This window comes from Podarcis raffonei, chromosome 6 (assembly GCF_027172205.1).
Source record: "Podarcis raffonei isolate rPodRaf1 chromosome 6, rPodRaf1.pri, whole genome shotgun sequence".
Lineage (NCBI taxonomy): Eukaryota > Metazoa > Chordata > Lepidosauria > Squamata > Lacertidae > Podarcis > Podarcis raffonei.
The window spans coordinates 96,012,351-96,036,875 of NC_070607.1; the positions used below are offsets into that span (position 1 = coordinate 96,012,351).

Below are 24,525 nucleotides of genomic sequence, written 5' to 3' on the forward strand. Positions count from 1 at the left end.
TGTGGAGGTGACCATCTGGGTGATGTGCCACTAAGAGACGAAAGGAAAGGGGGCTCTATGTTTAGTGTCATGCTAAGCGCTCAAGGCCTTAACAGTGCTGGCACCCTTACAGTGGAACTCCCTTTCAAAAGAAGCTGCCCTCCTGGTTTTTAGGAAGTGCTGTGTATCAGAACTCTTTTAAGGATAGTATGGGCTGTTGAGGTGATGGGTGTGTCTTGGAGGAGTGAAGATACTGGGCTTGGGGGCTAGCCCACAGACCAGGGGTCAGCAACCTAAGGCCCATGGGCCACAAGCGGGTGGCACTGTGGGTTAAACCACAGAGCCTAGGACTTGCCGATCAGAAGGTCGGCGGTTCGAATCCCCGCGACGGGGTGAGCTCCTGTTGCTCGGTCCCTGCTCCTGCCAACCTAGCAGTTCAAAAGCACGTCAAAGTGCAAGTCGATAAATAGTTACCGCTCCAGCAGGAAGGTAAACGGTGTTTCCGTGCGCTGCTCTGGTTCGCCAGAAGTGGCTTAGTCATGCTGGCCACATGACCCAGAAGCTGTACGCTGGCTCCCTCGGCCAGTAAAACGAGATGAGCGCTGCAACCCCAGAGTCAGTCACGACTGGACCTAATGGTCAGGGGTCCCTTTACCTTTACCTTTTTAAAAAATAAATAAATAAATCCTTAAATAGCAGCCCAGGGGGTATGATCAGGGCTGAGCCTGTAATGAAGAGGGAGGATTTGTAGTTTGGCTCTGTATATAAGAATTTGTTCATGCAAACAACTTTCTTGATGTTACAGTGATGAACAAGTATGTGTGAAATGATGCTTAGCTGCAGGGCTCGCAGGTACCCTAAACCAGTGTATAAGCCTTTAAATGTGCTTTGTAAAGCTGCCTTCTGGCTGTGTCCTCAGACAACTCCAAAAGTGGTGTTGGTTCAGTGTATTTTTATTTATTTATTTAAGTATTTATAGACTATGCTTCCATAAAAATACAACGTGGCAGTATGCAGTCCATAAAGTTGTAATAAGGTCAATAAAAAGCATCAATAAAACGTTCATAAAAGCATCAGTAAAAACAAAAAGAGATCCTAGTTTGTAAAATCAGACTCACGTAGCAAAGGCCTGTCTGAATTAACAATAGGTTCTTGTAGCCTAGTCCTATAAATGTTTGCTTAGACGAAGGGTCCATCAAGTTCAGGGGAGCTTTCTCCTGAGTAACTGCACCTAGCACAAAAGCTTTGGGGTTGCTTGTGGAATCAGCCTGTTTTATGCCTATACTGTTTCACAAGCACAGCTCCTGCTGTTTTCTGTATCCCAGCCCCTCTAAGCTTTTGTCTAGCCAAACTGCCCTCCCTAAATTCCTTCCCTTTGCCACTCTATGGTGCAGCCAGGGTGCTGGGTTTTTCCCAGCTCAGTGCTGCAGTCAGCAGGCTTTGCTTAGGCTGCGTCTCTTAACTCGCAGCATGCAAGCAAGCCGGGTGATGACTAATCATGGCGCATTAGCAAAAACCCCTGCAGCTTTGCATCTTGGGGAGGAAGACTCCATCGATTGGGGAGCTTTTATCCAGGAAGGCAGCCTGCTCTGCACACAGCTGGAGACTCCCGCCCCCCCTCCCAGCGTCTCCCCACTTCCCTTCCTCTCAGGAGTGAAGGGATAAAACACAGATTGCAAAGTTTAGCGGAACCTACTGTCTTACTCCCCCTTTGTGAAACTCAGGACAGTTTCTTCTGAAGATTTGTGGTGTCTTTGTGTAAGATCAAAACTGGTTGTTTACAGGATGGAAGAGTTCTTGGGACCTAAATGATTAAGGCCCAAAATATCTTAAAATGCAACAATATGTTAAGACAAACACCATCCTGTGTGTTAAGATCAGCAAAGATATTTAAGTGGTTGTTGTTGTTTAGTCGTTTAGTTGTGTCCGACTCTTCGTGACCCCATGGACCAGAGCACGCCAGGCACTCCTGTCTTCCACTGCCTCCCACAGTTTGGTCAAACTCATGCTGGTAGCTTCGGGAACACTGTCCAACCATCTCGTCCTCTGTCGTCCCCTTCTCCTTGTGCCCTCCATCTTTCCCAACATCAGGGTCTTTTCCAGGGAGTCTTCTCTTCTCATGAGGTGGCCAAAGTCTTGGAGCCTCAGCTTCAGGATCTGTCCTTCCAGTGAGCACTCAGGGCTGAATTCCTTAAGAATTGGAGAGGTTTGGTCTTCTTGCAGTCCATGGGACTCTCAAGAGTCTCCTCCAGCACCAGAATTCGAAAGCATCAATTCTTCGGCGATCAGCCTTCTTTATGGTCCAGCTTTCACTTCCATACATCGTTCAAGTGGTAGTGGGGTCTAAGAGGACATTCTCTGCAGCAGCCCCACAAGTGTGGGGTTCTCTTCCTGTAGAGGTGCATCTGATGTCCTCGTTATAGAGCTATTGCTATATGCTGACGACCTAACTCTTTACCCATCCTTTGAGTTACATATTTTAGAGATTACCTTTATTCTCTGTTTCTAAATTGCATTTCAGGTGTTGTGTTATACGTTACCTTTATCTGATCTTCAGTTGTAGCATCTTGGAGTTTTTCGAACCTGCCCTGGGATCTTATGGTGAAGAGTGGATAACATATCCTACAAATAAATAAACTAACATAGTTCAGGGACACATTCCAGCCAGGCAAGGGTGCTCAAGGAAAGCCTGGAGCAGGATCAGTGACCTGTGGAAGAGACAGGACCTAAGGAAAGTCCCAGGGGCCAGATAGAGCTCTGGAGGGCCACATTTGACTCTTGAGAAGTAGTGGACCATTAGAAGAGCAGCCTAGATCAGGCCAGTGGACCATCTAGTCCAGCATCCTTTAACAACAACAACAACAATTTATAGCCCGCCCATCTGGCTGGGTTTCCCCAGCCACTCTGGGCAGCTTCCAACACATTAAAAAACAGTAATGCATCAAACATTAAAAGCTTCTCTAAACAGGGCTGCCTTCAGATGTCATCTAAAAGTCTGGTAGTTGTTCTTCTCTTTGACATCTGGTGAGAGGGCGTTCCACAGGGCGGGTGCCACCACCGAGAAGGCCCTCTGCCTGGTTCCCTATAACTTGACTTCTCGCAGTGAGGGAACCACCAGAAGGCCATCAGCGCTGGACCTCAGTGTCCGGGCAGCACGATGGGGGTGAGGACACTCCTTCAGGTATACAGGACTGAGGCCGTTTAGGGCTTTAAAGGCCAGCACCAACACTTTGAATTATGCTCGGAAACGTTATGAAAATGATTTATAGGTGGTACATAACCCCAGTCAAGCTTGCAAAGATTTACCATTTGCCTGATAATAAATGTTGGAAATGTAAAGAAAAGGAAGGTACATTTTTTCACCTTTGGTGGACGTGCCCGAAGATTAAGGCATTCTGGGAAATGATCTATAATGAACTTAAAAAGGTATTTAAATATACCTTCACTAAGAAACCAGAGGCCTTTCTCTTGGGCATTGTCGGCCAAGGGGTGCTAAAGACGGATATAACTTTCTTTATGTATGCTACAACAGCAGCTAGAATACTCATTGCAAAGTACTGGAAGACACAGGATCTACCCACACTGGAAGAATGGCAGATGAAGGTGATGGACTACATGGGCTTGGCAGAAATGACGAGCAGAATCCGAAACCAGGGAAGAGAAGCAGCGGAAGAAGAATGGAAAAAGTTTAAGGACTATCTAAAGAAATACTACAAAATTAATGAAAGTTAGAATGATGTTGGACTGGAAAGTAAATGGTTACTATTAGCAATGGTTAAGACAAGGAGAATAAGGAAGATTAGATTAAATTTAAAGTAAAATAAGGGAAGATTTGCTGAGTAATTGATTAGAATTTGGAATACAGAAAAGGGAGGCATGAGGAAGTCGAGGAAGAAAGGTTTAAGAAATTAGGATATGAAATGATACTTGTTTTTTGTTTCGTTTCTGTTATTGTTTGTTTATGTATTTGTCGTTGTTATGTTTTGTTTGTGTGGCTATAAAAACTGTTTAATAAAAATATTTTTAAAAAAAAATGAATTATGCTCGGAAACGTACTGGGAGCCAATGTAGGGCTTTCAGGACTGGTGTTATGTGGTCTTGGCGGCTGCTCCCAGTCACCAGTCTGGTTGCCGCGTTCTGGATTAGTTGTAGTTTCCGGGTCACCTTCAAAGGTAGCCCCACGTAGAGCGCATTGCAGTAGTCCAAGCGGGAGATAAGCAGTGGCCAACCAGATGTCTATGAGAAGCCTGCAAGCAACACCCAAGCACAAGAGCCCTCTCCCCACTTCTGATTCCCAGCACCTGGTGTTCAGAAGCATACTGCCTCTAACTGTGTAGGAAAGAGCACTGCCACTGATAGACTTAAAGGTAAAGGGACCCCTGACCATTAGGTCCAGTCGTGGCCGACTCTGGGGTTGCGGCGCTCATCTCACTTTATTGGCCGAGTTTGCCGGCGTACAGCTTCCGGGTCATGTGGCCAGCATGACTAAGCCGCTTCTGGCGAACCAGAGCAGCACACGGAAACGCCGTTTACCTTCCTGCCAGAGCAGTACCTATTTATCTACTTGCACTTTGACGTGCTTTCGAACTGCTAGGTTGGCAGGAGCAGGGACTGAGCAACGGGAGCTCACCCCGTCACGGGGATTCGAACCACCAACCTTCTGATCGGCAAGTCCTAGGCTCTGTGGTTTAACCCACAGCGCCACCTGCGTCCCTACTTAGCCTCCCTGAATTTGCCCAGCCCTCTTTTAAAGCTATCCAAGTTGATGGTCATTACTGCGTCCTGCAGGAGCCAGTTCCACAGGTTAACTCTGCAGCACCGCATGTAGAAGTACTTTCTCCTGTGCCAATTATAGAAACTTGGCACAAAGCTGAAGAGGCATCCTGGGGCAATTTGCCTGCCACACAGTTCCATTTGTTCTGCTCCCTTTTTCCCCTTCTCCTTGCTCACTCTCATCCCTGAGCACAATTCAGAATGGCCGTGACAATTGTTCTCTGTCTCTCTGAATAGGGCTGGGAGGAGATTTCGGTGTATCCATTTTGCATGTGGAGTTTGTCATTCTCCAAAAGATGACCATCTGCTATAACCCAAAGTCTAGTTCAGGCCCAAAAACAGGACCAGGCTGGAGAGAGGGAGATGAGTTTTATGAGGCCATGGGGATGAAGGCCAGCCAGCTGGGACAAAAGAAAGCATTTTTTAAAAATCTGTTCCTTTTTAAGATGTATAAACTGTGCTTTCGTCCACATATGGATTCCAGGGTGGCCTACACAAAAATAGAAATATCCCTACATAGAAATATTTCACATCCCTGAACAGGAAGATGAAATCCATCAGCCCTAAATAAAAGGGGGGAGTCATGTTCTGATCCTGCCATTCATACCCCATTGTTAGAAGGACCTTGTTATCCATTGTGTTCACACCACACCTTGTCCTTTCCACCTTTATGGACTCACCCAAGGAACAAGTTAGGAGCCCATCTTTGAAGGAGGCTGTGCCTGGAGGAAGAACTGTGAGGGAAGAGACTCCATCTGGCAAGGACTCCTTCCACCTGCCGTGCTCCACCCTCTAGTCTCTGCTTCTCAATTTGTATTGTATTATTTCATGTACTGTGGCTTGCTGTTGTTTTACTGATTATAGTTTAGAAATTATTTATCGTAACTGTTAAGGGTGAATTTCTGTAACTTTTATATGCTGGTATTATTTTGTACTCCTCTAATAAGATTGTTGAATGTTACTTTTTGATGTAGGTTGCTTGTTTTAAAGTTTTGCATTATTATCACGTTTTTGTATTGCATTACATTGTTATAAGATGTACATTTTTTGTTTCTTCAGCTTGTAAACCGCCTTGAGTATTGTAAGATAGAAAGATGGTATACAAATTTTTTAAAAAATGTTGATGCAATATTAAAACCAAATAATGAATTATTGAATATTAAACCAGAGGCTATACAAGCACCTGAAACAAGTCTCTGCAAATAAAAGCATCTTACCAAGTAGGAAAAGCTTTATGGTTTGAAATCTAGGCATCCCTAAATGCACCTTGCTATAACCCATGTTTGTTCTAACCCCAAAATCCTTTCCCTCCCCCTTTTTATATCTCTCGCTCTTTCCCCAGCTGGAGTGACAGCCAACGTCACCGCCAAGACCTGCGGTTCCATGGCTATGTCCCTGCCAGGGAGCAGAAGACCCTCAACGGGATCCCGGAGGTGAATATCACAAACCCTTCCCCTCTACATTGCGGAATGGGACTTCTGGCAGCATTCCTGCTGGTTCACAGCAAAGGAACCGTCCTCGCCCCCACCCCAGCCTTGCCCTTCTGCTTTCCTCGAGCGAAGAGAGAGCCTGGGTGCTCTCCAGCGATATGGAAGGAGCCTCTTCTCCTTCCATGTGCTTCGCAAATGCACAGGATTATGAATGCTGCACAGTGCCTTGTGGGGACTGCAGAGCTGCTAGGAAGGAGGGACAGGTTGTTTCTTGTGGCTGCCGTAATCCAAAGTTGCATGCCTGTTGACCACACCTTGGCACAACATTTGCATGCCTCCTCACCTGTTGTGCATGTGTGAACCGCTCCATCACAATAACTGAAGCCGCAACCCCGCACTTCAGTTCTGGGTAGCCAAAGGCTGCTTCCTCAGGAGCAGGGGGGTGGTCTGTTGGCCCTGGCAGTTTGCCCTTCACTGCGTTTCTCCCTGTCCCTTAGTGTGTTTTCATACATCAGAGGTCCCTACCATTCCCATTTGCGAAGGCACCTCCTGAGAACAGGGCTGCCAGGCTCTTTGATAGGTTCTGCTCCTGTGCCTTTAAGGCAAGCCTGCGCAGCTTGCGATGAGCCAAGCCAAGCACGGCTCTCCTGTCACGCTCCGTGACCTGTCAGGTCCTGCCAGCCACAAGAGCAACGCTTGTTGTTGTTTGAAAATGCCAGCCCTGCCGGGGAGAGCAGAGCAATGCTGAGCTGTTGTCAGACGCCTGAGTTCCCTGGGTTCTTTCTCAGGAACGAAAGCATGTGTGTTAATATGGATGGGAGCGAGGAGAGGGTGTGCTGACCATTTTCACTTGCTGAAAAGGACTAGGAATTGTTCACCCCTGGGCAAGATGCCATGGATCTAAAGTACAAGGAGACAGATTTAGGCGAAACGTGTTAGTAAGCTGCCTGTGGTGCTGTGGAATGTCAAAACAGAGACATGTCAAGCACTTAGTACCTAGCGCACTCAGATAGCAGTGTCCTTTCCAACCCTTTGATTATATGACTTCTTATCATAGTTTTAATTTTTATTTAGTGTTTGTATACAGTGGACGCTCAGGTTGCGAACGTGATTTGTGCAGGATGCACGTTCGCAATCCGCAGCGTTCGCAACCTGCAGCAGCATGTCTGCGCACACGTGGGTTGCAATTCGTTGCTTCTGCACATGCACAAAGCGCAATTTAGCGTTTCTGCGCATGTGTGACCTCCGAAACCCGGAAGTAATCTGTTCTGGTACTTCTGGGTTTCGGAGCGTCGGTAACCTGAAAAAACACAACCTGAAGCATCTGTAACCCGAGATATGACTGTACTATCCATGAACAATAAGTTCCCTGGGCAGATTACAACTTTAAAGATGTAGAATCGTGAGATGCAGATGTAGAAATACAACACGAGGGTAAAGTCAAAAGCAAATTAAGACAACGTTATTAAATATACAATGGAATCTCTGTTTTCGAACGTAATCCATTCTGGAAATCCATGCGACTTCCAAAACATTTGGAAACCGAGGACCAAAGGTCTGTCAGCAAGTTCAATGGGGAAAATTGAGAAACGCACCTCGGAAGCCATTCAGCTTCTGAGGTGCATTTGATAACGGAAGCATTCCCTTCCGGGTTTTTGGCGTTCGGCTTCCGAAACGTTCGGTAGCCAAGACATTCGAAAACCGAGGTTTGAGTGTGTGTATATAGTCAATTAATACATGTTCCCTTGCAAGCACCTCTCCTACCTTTCCCAATCCATCTATCTAGAATGTTGCTTAAAGGGTCTCTGCCACCTGTTGTCATCCGAAAGGCAGCCTAAGGATGATACTGTATTTTTCCGTGTATAAGACTAGGTTTTTTTCCTTTAAAAAATGTCAAAAAATAAGGGGCGTCTTATACGCGGATAGTGCCAAGGGAGGGTTGGCGATTGGTGAGTCCCCCAAAATAGGGGGCGTCTTATACATGGAGGCGTCTTATAGACGGAAAAATACGGTACTTCCCAGCACTTCCCCTGTAGCGCTTATGATCAGATGCTTTTTCCTGGGCTCTGAGCTCCATGAAAGTGATGGGGTGCTCCTGTTGGGGTGCTGGGGAGTGGTGCTGGGGGCTTGCAGCGCCCTCCTCAGGCCCGCCTTTGCTACTGCTTCACTAACCTGTTTGCAGAGAGAGCTTTTGCCACGTTCCATTTTGAACCCCGCCTGTTTGTTCTTGTCGTTTGTTTTGTTTTGTTCTGTCCTGTTTTGGTTTTTTTTCTTCTTCCTGTATTCGTGTTTTCCTTTGGTGGTGGTTTTTTTGTTTTGTTTTAAGCCGTGAGTTTTACGGAAGGAGTGGCTTTGCCTCGTTCTTTAAGTCTGCAACAGCCCCTGCCACTCCGACTGAGAAACAGCCTCTTCTTCCCGCCTCCAGGCGTCCCTCTCCGCCAGTGAGCATGCGGGACACCTACGGCACCTCTTCGCTCAGCAGCAGCAGCAACTCCGGCTCCTGTAAGGGCAGCGACAGCAGTCCCACCCCAAGGTAACCCTTGGCTCCTGGAAGGGCAGCAACACACAGACCCCCCCACACACACACGCATCACAAGCGTCCAACACAAGAGAGAGAATTGCCTTGCCAACCCAGCAGTGGCCTGCTAAATATTATTATTATTATTATTATTATTATTATTATTATTATTATTATTATTTTGTTTATACCCTGCCCATCTAGCTGGGTTTCCCCAGCTACTCTGGGTGGCTTCCAACAAATTATTAAAAGACAGTAATGCATCAAACATTAAAAGCTTCCCTAAACAGGGCTGCCTTCAGATGTCTTCTAAAAGTCTGGTAGTTGGTTTTCTCTTTGACATCTGGTGGGAGGGCATTCCACGGGGCAGGTGCCACCACCGAGAAGGCCCTCTGCCTGGTTCTCCTGTAACCTCACTTCTTGCAATGAGGGAACTGCCAGAAGGCCCTCGACGCTGGACCTCAGTGTCCGGGCTGGACGATGGGGGTGGAGATGCTTCTTCAGGTATACAGGACCGAGGCTGTTTAGGGCTTTCAAAATGACTCCCAGACTGCGCACCTGGTCCTTCAGGGGCACAGTTAACCCATTCTGGACCAGGGAGTCCCCCACACCTGCCTACCCCCTGTCCTCCCAAAACAGTACTTCTGTTTTTAATAATAATAATAATAATAATAATAATTTATTTATACCCCACCCTTCCCAGTTCAGAAAACCGGGCTCAGGGCGGCTAACAACAAATTTAAAGCACTTAATTGTGATACAACAAAAAAACAGCATAAAATACAGTATAAAAGCGTGAATAACAGTAAATTCAAAGTTCTAAAATCAATTTAGGGGGAAATCCATCCAATAAACATTAGATGATCACCAGGGCTAGCTGACTAAATTAGTCCTCTTTGGGCCAGCAAGGAGGCCAGGGGAGAATTAGCCTCTAGGATAGCTGCCAGGTGAGCAAGATAGAGGCTTCGTTGTTGCACATTAGTCCACAGCACCTGGTAGTCTGGGAGTATACCGCCTCTGAATATGGAGGGTTCTGCTCAGCTTGGTCTTTGCCAACCTGGCAGCCTCCACGTGTTTTGGACTACAACTCCCATCGGCCCAGGGTGATGGGAGTTGTAGTCCCAAAGGATGATCAAGGGCCTGGAAACCAAGCCGTATGAAGAACGGTTGAAGGATCTGGATATGCCTAGCCTGGAAAAGAGGAGGGGTGTGATAGCCATCTCCAAACACCTGTGAAGGGCTGTCATGTGGAAGCTGGAGCAAGCATGTTTTCTGCTGCTCTGGAGGGTAGGACTCAAGCCAATGGATTCAGGTTGCAAGAAAGGAGATTCTGACTAAACATCAGGAAGATAGATAGATAAGAAAAAACTTTATTCGCATTAGCCAATGGCCATACCAACAGTAAAACATTACAGTATACACAGAAAAGAAAGTTTGATCTAAGAGCACAATTTAAAGTCCTGAATCAGCAGTCAGTTAGTGGCCCTTATTCTGATTGCCCCTGCTATGAACCTAGTAACCTTTGCTGTTATCTGCTCATTTTGATCTGATAGAAGAAAGGACGTTGTGGCAGTGGTTGAGTGCCCTGGGATGGTTAGTATGAGTGGGGTGATGATCTTGTTCCTCAGGTCTTTGTAGAGAGTACAAGACAGGAGAACATGTGCCGCTGTTTCGGTGCTGCCGTCTCCACAGGGGCAAAGACGTTTCTCAAGTGGAATCTTTTGGAATTGACCCTCAAGTACTGCAGATGGCAAAAACATCCAGTCTTGCAAGTGTAAAAGCACGTCTGTATTTTGGGATAATGTTTGTGCAGATATGGGGCCAGAGAATCAAAAAGGAGAGGTGGAAACTGAACATACCAAGGGCAGAATTTCCTTATAGTAGCCAGGTTGTTCTGAAACATCAAGAATAACTTTCTGGCAGTAAGAGCTGTTCAACTGTGGAATGGAGTCCTTCAGAAGGTTCATTGGAGGTTTTCAAGCAGAGGTTGTATTGCAGGGGGTTGGACTAGATGGCCCTTGGGGTCCCTTCCAACTGTGATTCCATGAAAACATTTGAAGGGCACCCTTCTGTCAAAGGCTAATTTAGCCGTTCTGGCTAATAGGTAAAGGTAAAGGTACCCCTGCCCGTACGGGCCAGTCTTGCCAGACTCTAGGGTTGTGCGCTCATCTCACTCTATAGGCCGGGAGCCAGCGCTGTCCGCAGACACTTCCGGGTCACGTGGCCAGCGTGACAAAGCTGCATCTGGTGAGCCAGCACAGCACACGGAACGCCGTTTACCTTCCCGCTGGTAAGCGGTCCCTATTTATCTACTTGCACCCAGGGGTGCTTTCGAACTGCTAGGTTGGCAGGCGCTGGGACCGAACGACGGGAGCGCACCCCGCCGCAGGGATTCGAACTGCCGACCATGCGATCGGCAAGTCCTAGGCGCTGAGGTTTTACCCACAGCGCCACCCGCGTCCCTGTGGCTAATAGCCTCTGACTAATAGCCATCACCTAACCTCAAGATGTCCAATATAACTGGGGAAATGTAATTGATTAGTCCAATCCTAACCTGGCACCAGTGATCCAGGTGGGCTGCCAAATAATGGCAGATTTAACTCCTAATGCAGGTTAACTCAGGCTGTTCTGCAGCACAGAAGAGTAGCTAGGAAGCAACTGGAGGGTAATCTGCCTGTACTCTTTTACTGCATGCTTATGAGTGGAAGGAACTACATGGCTAACTATATTTGTAAGCAACTGTGAATATGAATTCAGCTGCTGATAATAAGGCTGGACCTGTGAATGAACCCCAAATAAATAAATAAAAACCCATAAAAAGGGGTTGGATTCTGTCTTTAAAAGTAGCTGTTTCAAAAGAGCAGTACTGCAGTATGTGCAGACTAATTCTGAACTCAGTTGAAATGAGGGCAGTTACACGCTGCTAAAACTGGGGCATAACGTATGTCTCTTGATACAGGGTTTCAGAAGTGATCAAATTCACCATTAGTTCAGAAGGGCAGGAAAGTTGCCAACAGATTCCATATATCTATAGATAGATGATAGATAGATGATAGATAGATGATAGATAGATGATAGATAGATAGATAGATAGATAGATAGATAGATAGAGATATAGATATCACAATTGCTCTTATGCACCTGTCCTTTGCATACAACCTATGTATTGACCTGGAATTAAAATATAAATAAATACGGATTGTATTTCAGGAACCCTAAAAATTAAGTCCAATGTTGCAATAGGAAAAAGGAAAGGAAAGGAAAAGACTCCATTCAACAGAAACTTTGTGAAGGTCCCCAGTTTTTGCAGCTGCAAATGGAATAGTGCTCTAAGGATGTACTTTCACATTACACATTTTTGGCAGTGTTCCTGTCCTCAGCTCCTGCTTCTCCCATCTATAACATCCAGCCCAGCCTACCTGGTGTCATGATGATGTGTGTGTCCTCCCTGCCGACACATTCCCTGCTCCACGTCATTGGCAGGACCAGGGAACCATGCATAAGCATATATACCGTATTTTCCGCTCTATAGGACGCAATTTTTCCCCTCCAAAAATTCAGGGGAAATGTGTGTGCGTCTTATGGAGTGAATGCAGGCTCCTTGGCTTCAGCGATAGCAACGCAAAGCCTCCAAAGCGCAGAGGGAGCACTCCCTCTGCGCTCCGGAGGCTTCGCGTTGCTTTCGCTGAAGCCAGGAGAGTCTATCCCTGAAGCCTGGAGAGTGAGAGGGGTCGGTGCACACCGACCCCTCTCATTTTCCAGGCTTCAGCGAAAGGAACCCGAAGCCTACGGCTTCGGGTTCCTTTTGCTGAAGCCAGAAGAGCAAGACTCTCCTGGCTTCAGCAGAGAGGGAGAACTGTGCAGCGCCCCTTCAGCGAAGCGAGAGGAGAAACGGAAGGGGCTCCATTTCTCCTGCCACTTTGCTGAAGGGGCGCTGAGCAAAGAGGGAGAGAATTTTTTTCCCTTGTTCTCCCCCTCTAAAACAAGGTGCGTCCTATGGTTGGGTGCGTCCTATAGAGCGAAAAATACCTTATATGTTTTTATAAGCCTGCATTCTTTGTCACATATTTTTCCACTGCAAGTTCGTAACATTGGACTTGATCCCATTTAATAATAATAATAAAAACCTTTAATATTGAGTCAGATTCAGTAGTACTGGGGCCATCCTCCTTGGGTGTCCAGGCCTCATTCCCAGTACAGTTCTGAAAGGCTAAACTCTCATCTTACCAAAAGGGTCCTCTGCTGCCATTACATTTAAAGGCAATCCTTTTGTGCTCTCTGGGAAGGAAGGAGGAGGTGTGAACTGGCATAGAGATGGACCAAATTAAGGAAGACAGGCCAGGTCCCAGATTCCTAACTCTACACTCAGGATTGCACATAGACTTTCCCAGGTTTTGTAGTGGGAAGAGGACCACAGAGACTTGCGCTGCTTTCCTAATTTCTCTTTCTTTATCAATGTAGACACTGAGTATAAATGTGGACAGGAAATCTAGAGACAGCATCAGTCCTCCACTCCAGTGTTCTTGAAAGCAGCCGATCAGCCGGGAAACTTTTATCCACCTGTTCAAACCAGGCTTAAACTCATACTCTTCCCTTTCACTGGCTTTACAGTGGTACCTCGGGTTAAGTACTTAATTCGTTCCGGAGGTCCATTCTTAACCTGAAACTGCTCTTAACCTGAAGCACCACTTTAGCCAATGGGGCCTCCTGCTGCCGCTGTGCTGCCGGAGCACGATTTCTGTTCTTATCCTGAAACAAAGTTCTTAACCTGAAGCACTATTTCTGGGTTAGCGGAGTCTGTAACCTGAAGCGTATGTAACCCAAGGTACCACTGTATTCAAAACTGCCAGGACACTGACAGGCAGGCAAGACACTGGCTTCAACCCTGACAGTAGCAGATAGATGAGGTCCACAGTCCAACGTCCCTATTAAGCAAGCCCTTTTGAATAATTAAGGGATGAGGGTGGCGCTGTGGGTTAAACCACAGAGCCTAGGACTTGCCCATCAGAAGGTCAGCGGTTCGAATCCCTGCGACAGGGTGAGCTCCCATTGCTCGGTCCCTGCTCCTGCCAAACTAGCAGTTCGAAAGCACGTCAAAGTGCAAGTAGATAAATAGGTACTGCTCCGGTGGGAAGGTAAATGGCGTTTCCATGCGCTACTCTGGTTCGCCAGAAGCGGCTTAGTCCTGCTGGCCACATGACCCGGAAGCTGTACGCCGGCTCTCTCAGCCTATAGAGCGAGATGAGCACCGCAATCCCAGAGTTGGCCACGACTGGACCTAATGGTCAGGGGTCCCTTTACCTTTACCTTTGAATAATTAAGCTGCACAAAACCCCACTTACAAAACCCCATTTACTTAGCTGTTAGTAACCTGCCCTGGAAAAAAAAATTCTTAGAAGGGTGGAGGTAGAAATGTCTAAAATAAACCAATTAAAATGTAGGCTTTTGTACAGCTTGACAGCTAAGTACGCATCATGGAATCAATATATACGTAATAAAGCAATCATACAATTCAAAAATCAACAGTGGACTAATGCAGTTTACTGTTAAAAAATCAAGGATATAAAACATGATGGTTAAAAAGCCAGGTCAAGGTGGGGAGAGACAGGAAACGGACACACTTCCCTGGGCAAAGCATTTTAACACTGGAAAAAAGAAACTTCCCCTCATTGACACTGATAGGACCAGGGCCCCTGCCACAGCCTAAGCTCTGGAGAGCTGTTTTTTGTGGGGGTTTCCTACAGCAGAATATTACTGTACAACAAATTTATTTTTAACTTATTTTAGCTATGTATTTATGATCCCCCATTACTCCACAAAGGCAGAAAGCTAGCCAAGGTCAGTGGTTATGGATAAATACAGGAAGGGTGCTGGGTACTGAAAAGTACCAGGGTTTGGCAAATTGACACAATGCCAAGGGTCTTGCAAGCGTAAAGAAGCGTCTTTCGTCTTAAATGTCTGTCTGATTTCCCCCTCTGCTGCTCTTCTCTGTTTCTTCATTTGCTACAGTCATTAGTCTGCTATATCTCCACATTACTCCATCCTGGGCAAGAGGCAGCACTAAAACATCCTTTGCACGGGGTCATTGTTCTCCTCTGTTCTTGCTTGGCTTTGGAAGAGAAATCTGGAGAAAGGAGCAGAAAAATCTGAGCTCGAAACGTGCGCAGTTACCGTATTTTTCGCTCCATAAGATGCACTTTCCCCCTCTTAAAATCTAAGGGGAAATGTCTGTGCGTCTTATGGAGTGAATGTGTGGTCCCTGGGGCTGGGGAGGGGACCCAGGCTTCGCCTGCCAGCCCCGACCTGTTCTTTGGGGCTGGCGGTGGGGGGAAACGCTTCTGGGGTAGCCCGCAAAGCCTCCGCAGGGCAGCGGGGAGCCTTCATCCCACTGCCCTGGGGAGGCTTCGCGCGGCTATCCCTGGCTTTTGCGGGAGGTGGGAGAAGGGACAGAGTGAGGCTCTTTCACTTCCCCCACCTCCTGCAAAAGCCCCCAAGAGCCGCATATTTTTTTCTTGAATCCCCCCCCCCCAAAAAAAGTAGGTGCGCCTTATGATCAGGTGCGCCTTATGGAGCGAAAAATACGGTACCTTAGCAGTGTCAACATAGGCAGCACTGTCCTGAGTTTCTGAAGCTTAAAAGGTGAACCCCAAGGAGCTTGCAGTCTAATTTTCAGCCGTGAGAGAGAGAACAAGAGCGTGAGTGTGAGAAAGTGAGGAGATGCAATCATGTGCTCTGAACCTTCCACGGACCAGGAAGGGAAATCTCCCTTTAGACCATAGGCAGTTCCAAGGCACTGATGAACTTTCCTGTCTTTTCAGGCGCCCAGTCAAGTACCTGCTGTGCAGTGATAACCATGGGATCAAGCCCCCGACCCCCGAGCAGTACCTCACCCCTCTCCAGCAAAAGGAGGTCTGCATTCGACACCTCAGGGCCAGGCTGAAAGACACACATGAGAGGCTGCAGGACAGGTCAGTATTTGGGGGCGCTTGCATCTGGGGTGGAGGAATTTGAGGCTCTGCATTCCCCTGAACATACTAGGCCAGGCAAGCAGCAGTCAGCCTTGCGGGCCACTCAGAACTACATCAGCTGGAACTTTTCAGGCGCTAATGATTGATAGACTACAATAGCTGGCTTCATGGGAACGACGCATGTTCCTGAGATTTGCTGTGGAAGTATCTCCTTGCCAGTGCTGAAGATTCAGCTGCAAATTTAGCCAGCTTCGTGCGCTTCACCTCAGGCAGCAAACCCTAAACCTTACTCACAGGTAAGTGTGCATAGGATTGCTGCCTAAGAGAAGCAGATAAAGGTAACTTTGCTGAATGTGTACAGTCTACTCACAGAATTTCACTTTCACTCTATACCAGGGGTAGTCAACCTTTTTATACCTACCACCCACTAATGCATCTTTCTCGATGGCACAATATCCTTACCGCCCACCAGGGCTTGATGGAAGGCGGATTCAGCTTGTGCCGTAGAATAGAATAGAATAGAATAGAATAGAATAGAATTTATTATTTATACCCCGCCCATCTGGCTGGGCTTCCCCAGCCACTCTGGGCGGCTTCCAACAAAGTATTAAAATACAGTAATGCATCAAACATTAAAAGCTTCCCTAAACAGGGCTGCCTTCAGATGTCTCCTAAAAGTCTGGTAGTTGTTTATCGCTTTGACATCTGATGGAAGGGCGTTCCACAGGGCGGGTGCCACTACCGAAAAGCCCCTCTGCCTGGTTCCCTGTAACTTGGCTTCTCACAGTGAGGGAACCGCCAGAAGGCCCTTGAAGCTGGATCTCAGTGTCCGGGCAGAACGATGGGGGTGGAGACGCTCCTTCATGTATCCTGGACCGAGGCCGTTTAGGGCTTTCAAGGTCAGCACCAACACTTTGAATTGTGCTCAGAAACGTACCTGGAGCCAATGTAGGTCTTTCAAGACCAGTGTTATGTGGTCTCAGCGGCCGCTTCCAGTCACCAGCCTAGAACCCCCTACCGCCCACCTAGAATCCTGAAATGCCCACTAGTGGACGGAAGGGACCAGGTTGACAACCCATGCTCTATATAAACAAATAGATCCATATGAAACTTGGTAGCTCAGTCAGTAGAGCCTGAGATACTTAATCTCAGGATTGTGGGTTTGAACCCCGTGCTGGGCAAAATATTCCTGCATTGCAGGGGGTTGGACTAGATGACCCTTGGGGTCCCTTCCAATTCTACAATTCCATGAAACTATTACAGATTGGCAATTACAAAGCCGGTATGGTAAAATCAATCCCTAAATACCCCCCCAAAATCAACACTGATATTTCAACAATACAGTAATGCATCGAACATTAAAAGCTTCCCTAAACATGCCTTCAGATGTCTTCTAAAAGTAAGATAGTTGCTTATTGCCTTGACATCTGCTGGGAGGGAGTTCCACAGTGTGGGCGCCAGTACCGAGAAGGCCCTCTGCCTGGTTCCCTGTAACTTGGCTTCTCGCAGCGAGGGAACCGCCAGAAGGCCCTTGGTACTGGACCTCAGTGTCCAGGCTGAATGATGGGAGTGGAGACCCTTCTTCAGGTATACTGGACCAAGGCCGTTTAGGGCTTTAAAGGTCAGCACCAACACTTTGAATTGTGCTTTAAAATGTACTGGGAGCCAATGCAGATCTCTCTATGTGATTCCGGTGGCCTCTCCCAGTCATGAGTCTAGCTGCCGCATTCTGGATTAATTGCAGTTTCCAGGTCACCTTCAAAGGTAGCCCCACGTAGAACGCATTGCAGTAGTCCAAGCGGGAGAGAACTAGAGCATGCACCACTCTGGCAAGACAGTCTGTTGCAGAGCTAGCAAGGGCAGTGACCGTCTGTTTGTCCGTCTGCTACAGGGATGCCGAGATCGATGACCTGAAGACGCAGCTCTCCAGGATGCAGGAGGACTGGATCGAGGAGGAGTGCCACCGCGTGGAGGCCCAGCTGGCGCTGAAGGAAGCCCGGAAGGAGATCAAGCAGCTGAAGCAGGTCATTGACACCGTCAAGAACAACCTGATGGAGAAAGACAAAGGGCTCCAAAAGTACTTTGTGGACATCAACATTCAGAACAAGAAGCTGGAGACCCTGCTGCACTGCATGGAGGTCGCCCAGGACGGGACGGTCAAAGAAGAGGGGGCTGCCGAGTCCGCGGGGGGCTCTCCGGCCCGCTCCCTCACCCGCAGCTCCACCTACACCAAGCTGAGCGACCAAGGAGCCGCCGACAGGAACCTGGGCGGCTCCCAGATCTCAGTGGAAGAAGCGGCCTGTGACAGCGGCTTTGTGGCCGCGGACGACTCCTTGAGCCGGACGGACTTGCTGGACCAGAGCAGCCTCCTGTCCTCGGGGGTGGAGTGCGGCACAGACGACACCTCCCTGCAGACCAACTTCACCCTGGGGTCCCGGGTGCCCACCAGCTCCACGTACGAGAAGCTGATGGGGTCTCAGCACAGCGTCGAGGCGGCAGTGCAAGCCAGCTGCATGCAGGAGCAAGCCATACAGACGGACTTTGTGCAGTACCAGCCGGATCTTGATACTATCCTAGAGAAGGTGATGAAATCCCAGGCTTGCAGCCTGGCCAGCCCCACGTCCGTGTGGGTGTCTGAAATGGAGGATGCGGCTGAACCGCGTAGCTTGGAGATCCAGGGCCAGAGCTTTCCTGGGGGGGCCACGGACATGGCAGCTGCTGATCCCAGCTCAGCTGTGTCGATCAGCGCAGTAGAGGAGGGAGAGAACGCTACTGAGCAAGCAGCTTCGCCAAGCCCAGTGGCCAACAGCCCAACCGTGCACCAGCCTTCTAGCGCCAGCCAGTCGGTGAGCGTCATGTGTGCCCCAGAAGAAGAAGAAGAAGAAGCTGAGCCGGGCCAGGAGCTCGTAGCAGCAGCAGCGGCGGCGGAGCCTCAAACTTACTGGAGCCGCCACTTCATCGTGGATCTCCTGGCTGTGGTGGTGCCGGCAGTGCCTACGGTCGCCTGGCTGTGCCGCTCGCAGAGGAGGCAAGGCCAGCCCATCTACAACATTAGCTCGCTCCTGCGGGGCTGCTGCACGGTCGCCCTGCACTCCATCCGCAAGATCAGCTGCCGCTCCGTCACCAACACCAGCAGCTCCTGCTCCCAGCCATAACCTCCTTCCCCTACTCAGCTCATTGCGCCGCACACATGCTTCGCCCAGAGAGAGCCAGTTCATGGAAACAACCATAATTTAGCTGACCACTGATTGTACATTTCATCCACGCACTGAGACTTTTTATTTATTTATTTATTTATTGGGGGGGCACCTGGGTGACAGTTCTGACCTGCTGCATCTCGATTTATACAAATGACTTGGGGGAGTTAGCGTTGCCCCTCTTTCTGCAACCCTGGAGGAATTGCAAGGAGCTGGGATTGGGCAGCCGGCCTCCCTGCTGAAAGACCCTTGCGCCGTAGGTGCTGTAGCTTGCGGAAGTTTGCCTGTCATTCCACTTCAGGGAAGTTACGAGACTTTTTCCCGATCTCTCTCCTTTCCACAGTAGGCTCTTTCTGGCCATTTTTGCGATACGCTGGAAAAGCTCTCCGATAACTTGTTCCTTTCTCTTCTGCTTTTTCTAACGCTCCTCTATAAACCACCGGTGTCCCTAATCCTCACTAGGCCACCACCCGCCACCCACTTTTGCTCATGTTCCCTCACTTACAGGATTTTGCAGCAGTAACTACAGATCCTGGCTGAGCCTTTTGCCGGCTCCCGATGGGAAGAGAAGGGGCACATCACAGTTGCCTAGCAGTGACGAGATATATTCTCACCCACTGCCAGGTTGACTCAGAAGTGAGGAGGCAGTGGATTTCATAGCTCAGCAATCGATCACCTGCTTTGCATGCAAAAGGCTCCAAATTCATTCCCCAGCACCTCCAGGTGGGACTGGGAGAGACCTCTGCCAGTCCGTGTAGGCAGCACTGGCCTAGATGGACCAGTTATCTGACTCCACATGAGATAGCTTCATATGGTCCATGGACCCAGAGACATCACTTTCCTCCCTTCATCCAGCGACAGGCAAAGGGACCGTCTTGGTTCTTTCATGGGGCACAAAAAATAAAGCAGAGCCCTTTCTCCATCTAATGACACAGCGCCCGTCACCTTCCTGACGGTTTAAAATGGCACGTACGTTCCTTCCTTCGAAATGGATTACCATTTCCCCAGTCTTACTAAAGCAGTCGGCGGTTGCATTTTCAAGCTCAGTTCACAGGTTGTGTTTCTTCTTCTTCCCAAACAAAAAAAGTGACTTTACCAATTTATAATCCCACATTCCAACCCTCTCCTGTTGCCCTTTCTGTGTCATTGGTGCCATTTTGTCACCTTAGGTATGTTCCCTTCCAATCCACTAGGGGCTACTGTTCAGTAGTAGACTCTGCAGGCAGAGAGGGCAGCGCACATGTGCTGCGCATGCACCCTGGCCCTGGTTCACTACAGTGGTACCTTGGTTTGCATACGTTTTGGATTACAAACACGTCAAAGCCAGAAGTGTGTGTCCTGGTTTGCAACCTTTTTTTGGAATACAACCCGGGTTTTTTTAATTACGAACAAATTTTTTGGGGAGGTCCCATTGGCAAAAGTGTGCCTTGGGTTACAACCTGTTTTGGTTTACAAACAGACCTCCAGAACGGATTATGGTTGTAAACCAAGATACCACTGTACTGGGAGTCTCCTGTTTGTTCTTAATGTTTTCAATACTGCCTGCCTTAGGCGCAAGTCAATGGACATGATCATGGGGCAGGGAGGGGTAAGAGACCCCGGATAAATCACTGCTGGTCAGGATAGATAATGCCATGTTGGGTGGCCTAGTGGTCCGAATAAGGAAACTGCCCAATGCTATCCCATGTCCCTGTGGCTTCATCCTGCTCTGCTCTTTTCCCTGCCCCCACTTGTCAGACAGTGATGCCCAATAAATAGTCTGTTATACTGGACGCGGGTAGCGCTGTGGGTTAAACCACAGAGCCTGGGACTTGCCGATCAGAAGGTCGGCGGTTCGAATCCCCACGACAGGGTGAGCTCCCATTGCTCGGTCCCTGCTCCTGCCAACCTAGCAGTTTGAAAGCACGTCAAAGTGCAAGTAGATAAATAGGTCCCACTCCGGCAGGAAGGTAAACGGCGTTTCCGTGCGCTGCTCTGGTTTGCCAGAAGCGGCTTAGTCATGCTGGCCACATGACCCGGAAACTGTACGCCGGCTCCCTCGGCCAATAAAGCGAGATGAGGGCCGCAACCCCAGAGTCAGTCACGACTGGACCTAATGGTCAGGGGTCCCTTTACCTTTTATGCTGGAGTCATGCAATACAACTCCCTTCCCAACTCAATTTTCTTCCTATTCACCCGCTTCCTTCAGATTCCGTGCCCAAGAACCCCCTAAGAACAACAGAACCTTTCATCTGGATGTTCCTTTGGCAAACTTCACAAAGAGTTGATCCAAACCAGTATTCTTTAGCCCAGTAGTTTTCAGTCCTCTCACACCCAGGACCCACCTTCGACCCAAACATTTCCCATTATTTTTTTTACCATAGTGCAACTGCTGCTGTTGTGACCCATCATAGAACAAGCCGTGGCCCAGAAGTCAATCCCAACCCACCGTTGAAAAACCAGTGCTTTAACCAACCTCAAACAAATGATGCCCCTCACATGACTAAGATGCGCTGTGCCCCCTTTTCTCTCAAATTCCAGCAACCTGTTTCATGAGCCCACAACGTCTCATTCCTGCCACTGGTGTTCCAATTACCCAGTATGCTTTTTCAAAGCAACGCTAAGGAACAATGCACACAGACACATTCTTGCTGCTTTTTTTGTCCCATTAGTGACGACTCTCCGCACTCTGAGGAGCAACCAGTAGGAAGAGAGCTCACATGGGATGGAATGAATGAATGCCTAGATGTATGATTGTTTTAAGACTCGACATATATCTCCTCTAGGTGGTGTAGGAGCCCCAGGGATGACACACTGCGTAGTACGTATAAACTGGATTTTTATTGTTAGGATTTAAGACTCAGGCCTGTCTTGAAGTCATGCCCTCTGCTTTGGGTTTTCCTTTTCCTTAATCCCCAGAGTTGGTTGTGGCTACTCAGGGGGAAGGGAAAGGCACTTTGCACTTTCTCAGAGACACTTCATTCGTTCACATTTCCCAGGGCTAACACTTGGGGAGCTTTGTCTCACGTCAAGCCCTGATCACTAGCACCTAATGCCCCCCAGATGGTGCTGTAACATGTCCAAAAGTTTGGTTCTCTAACTTGGAAAGCAAGAACTAAACAGCCAGGGCCGGGGAAGCAGACATTTCAAATTTGAGCCTGGGCTCACTTTCGCCTATTTACCCCCAAAGTGTTGCAGAATTACGGAGAGAAATCCCAGCCCTTCTGCCTCCCTCCCCCCATCTGAGAATGTTAACAGAACGTAGTGGATCACGAATGTTGTGCGAAAACTTCACTTTTGACGACCGCGTTATTGTCACTTCTCCCCATCACGTTCATGACGAGACTTTTCAAACTCTCTTTGGCTCTGACTCCCCCAGCTGGGAACTGAATTGTACGTCGTCTACTTCTTGGAAGCGGCTGCTGGCCGAGATGCAGAAGAGCCAGATAATATACCTCGCGTAGAGCAACTGGCCGCCCCCCTGGCTTGGGGCAGTAATTAAGGAGTCCTTAATTCGGTTTTTGTCCTGCTTTGCACTATGTTCACTTTTGGCAAACTTGAACCCTACCATGCAAAGGTTATCGGCTGACAGCATCAGGCTGTTGGTTTCCTGCCCCGCTAACCAACTCTCCGCCGTGCTGTTGGAAAAGTCCATTTTTCGGAACTGACGAGGGGAAGGAAGGTGGGATACGGTTCTCCTACCTGGTTGCTTCTTTTATAATTAGTATGAGCTTTGAGAGAAGAAATATAAGGCACAGGTGGCTCAATGGGTCCTTTTGTCTTATTTGAGCTTAAGCTTATGGGTGTTTGGGTGATGCTGTTGGAGGGAGCTGGGAGTATCTGTCTCTGAACGCCCCTCTCTGCTGCACTTCCAGTTCCAGCTCTGGACTACTGGTATGCCACTGGGTGGGCTGCGAGCAGGGGTTGGTGTGAGCAGAGGCCAGGGAAAGTATTTAGGGAAAAGACTGCGCTCCCTTCTCCTCCTCGCATGGAGACTTTTCCCTTCAGTGCTTGAGGGTCAGTCTCATACAGCCTTAAATTCTATGACTGCTATTTACTCTGTATTAGCAAAACGTCTGTCGTCAGGATAGGTGGGAGGGAGGGCTTGTATATTGCAGATCTCTTTGGGGAGGGCACTCCTGTACAAGATCCCTAATTGGGGAGTGAGGGGACGACAGGTAAGTTTCGCCCTCCCCACAAAGCATCCCTCAAATGCAATGTGATATGTTTCCTTGTAGGAGTGAGCGACAACCACTTATTCATCTGGGAGAAAGAAAGTACTGGGTGCATTCATTGGTGCTAGAGCTTAAGATGTTGCTAGTGACCACCAGGCACTAAAGAAAGCCTGCCCTGGCTTGCATGGCCCCTTCCTGTGTTTCTGTTTTTCAGTCCTACTAGAATATCCAAGAATCATAGAAGTATAGAGCTGGAAAAGAGAGCCCAGGACTCAGCTAGGGAAGTTTTCAATGTTTGAGGTTTTATTGTATTTTCAATATTTTGCTGGGAGCCGCCCAGACCGATTGGGGCAATGCACTCAGATGGATGGCATCATCATCATCATCATCATCATCATCATCATCATCATCATAATAATAACAACAACAACAACAACAATAATTAATAATTAATAATAATTAATAATTAATTATATTTATATATCCCACCCTCCCTGGCCAGAGCAGGGCTCAGGGCAGGTAACACCAGTAAAATTACAGTAAAAACATAGTAGGGAGGAAAAAAACCAATTTAAAATACAGGTTTAAATGCAATTTAAATAAATTAATTTAAAATTACTACTGTTATTATCATTAAAGCATAAGATGATGGGGAGAAATAAAAATGTGAATGGACAAAAGAAAACTTAAATTTTCCTTCAGGTTTTTAGGCAGAGGCTGGATGGCAGTCTGTGAGGGATTCTTTAGCTGAGTTTCCTCTCATTGCAGGGAGTTGAACTACATGGCCCTTGGGTTCCCTGCCAGCTCTACAGTTCTGTGATTCTATCTTTTAAAAAATGGCCTGTCCATTTCTTGAAACCGTCCATCCTACAACTGACCATGTTGGCGCAAGCCGTTGCAAGGCCATAGGGCTGGGCAGGGGGCGAAACAGCCAAGCAAACATCGCTGCAAGCTTGGCTGTCCCAGCATTGCTGGGTCTCTGGGTGAGGGGAGATGAAGGCAATGGCAAGAGCCCTCAGCAGGCCCTGCGGCTCCTTGCTCTCGGGGCACGACTTGCCCTTCCCTCTGGGTCCAGTCTGGACAACTGCCCACAGGGGGGACAAAAGGCGGTGGAGAAAATGGCCGTGTCTTATCCCTCGTCAGGGCTTGTGTGCTCAGAGAGGGCAAATGAACAGGGAAGGAGAAGGAGGGTTGTGAAGCTCAAAGGGTAACTAGGGATTGTCTCGTAAAGATGTGGGGCTCAACAATGCCAATATGGAAGCAACTCGTAGAAAAAAGACAGTCACGGAACCGAGAAATTGCACAAAACAGATGAAATACTGTGAAAATCCCTGAAACAGGAAGTAATTGACTAGAAATATTATCTTGTGGGAATCAACTAGAAATGTGGAAATCAACTAGATGTGGAAATCAACTAGAAATATTATTAATATTATAAACATTATAAATATTATAAACTAGAAATGTTATTAAAATGTGGAAATCAACTAGAAATATTATCTTGTG

General features: G+C 48.0%; 1 protein-coding gene across 3 annotated transcripts in view; it reads left to right on the top strand.

Moving 5' to 3' along the window:
• Positions 1-19,260, top strand: part of SNPH (syntaphilin) — a 44,742-nt gene extending 25,482 nt beyond the window's left edge. The window contains exons 3-6 of one of the 3 annotated variants that reach the window (XM_053394614.1): positions 6,095-6,185; positions 8,509-8,715; positions 15,519-15,668; positions 17,560-19,260. In XM_053394614.1, the coding sequence (XP_053250589.1) occupies positions 6,136-6,185; positions 8,509-8,715; positions 15,519-15,668; positions 17,560-18,823 (1,671 nt within the window). In that variant the 5' untranslated portion in view covers positions 6,095-6,135 and the 3' untranslated portion in view covers positions 18,824-19,260. The remainder of the gene's footprint in view (positions 1-6,094; positions 6,186-8,508; positions 8,716-15,518; positions 15,669-17,559) is intronic. The other 2 variants (XM_053394615.1, XM_053394616.1) reach the window with 2 other exon arrangements.
• The last annotated feature ends 5,265 nt before the right edge of the window (positions 19,261-24,525 follow it).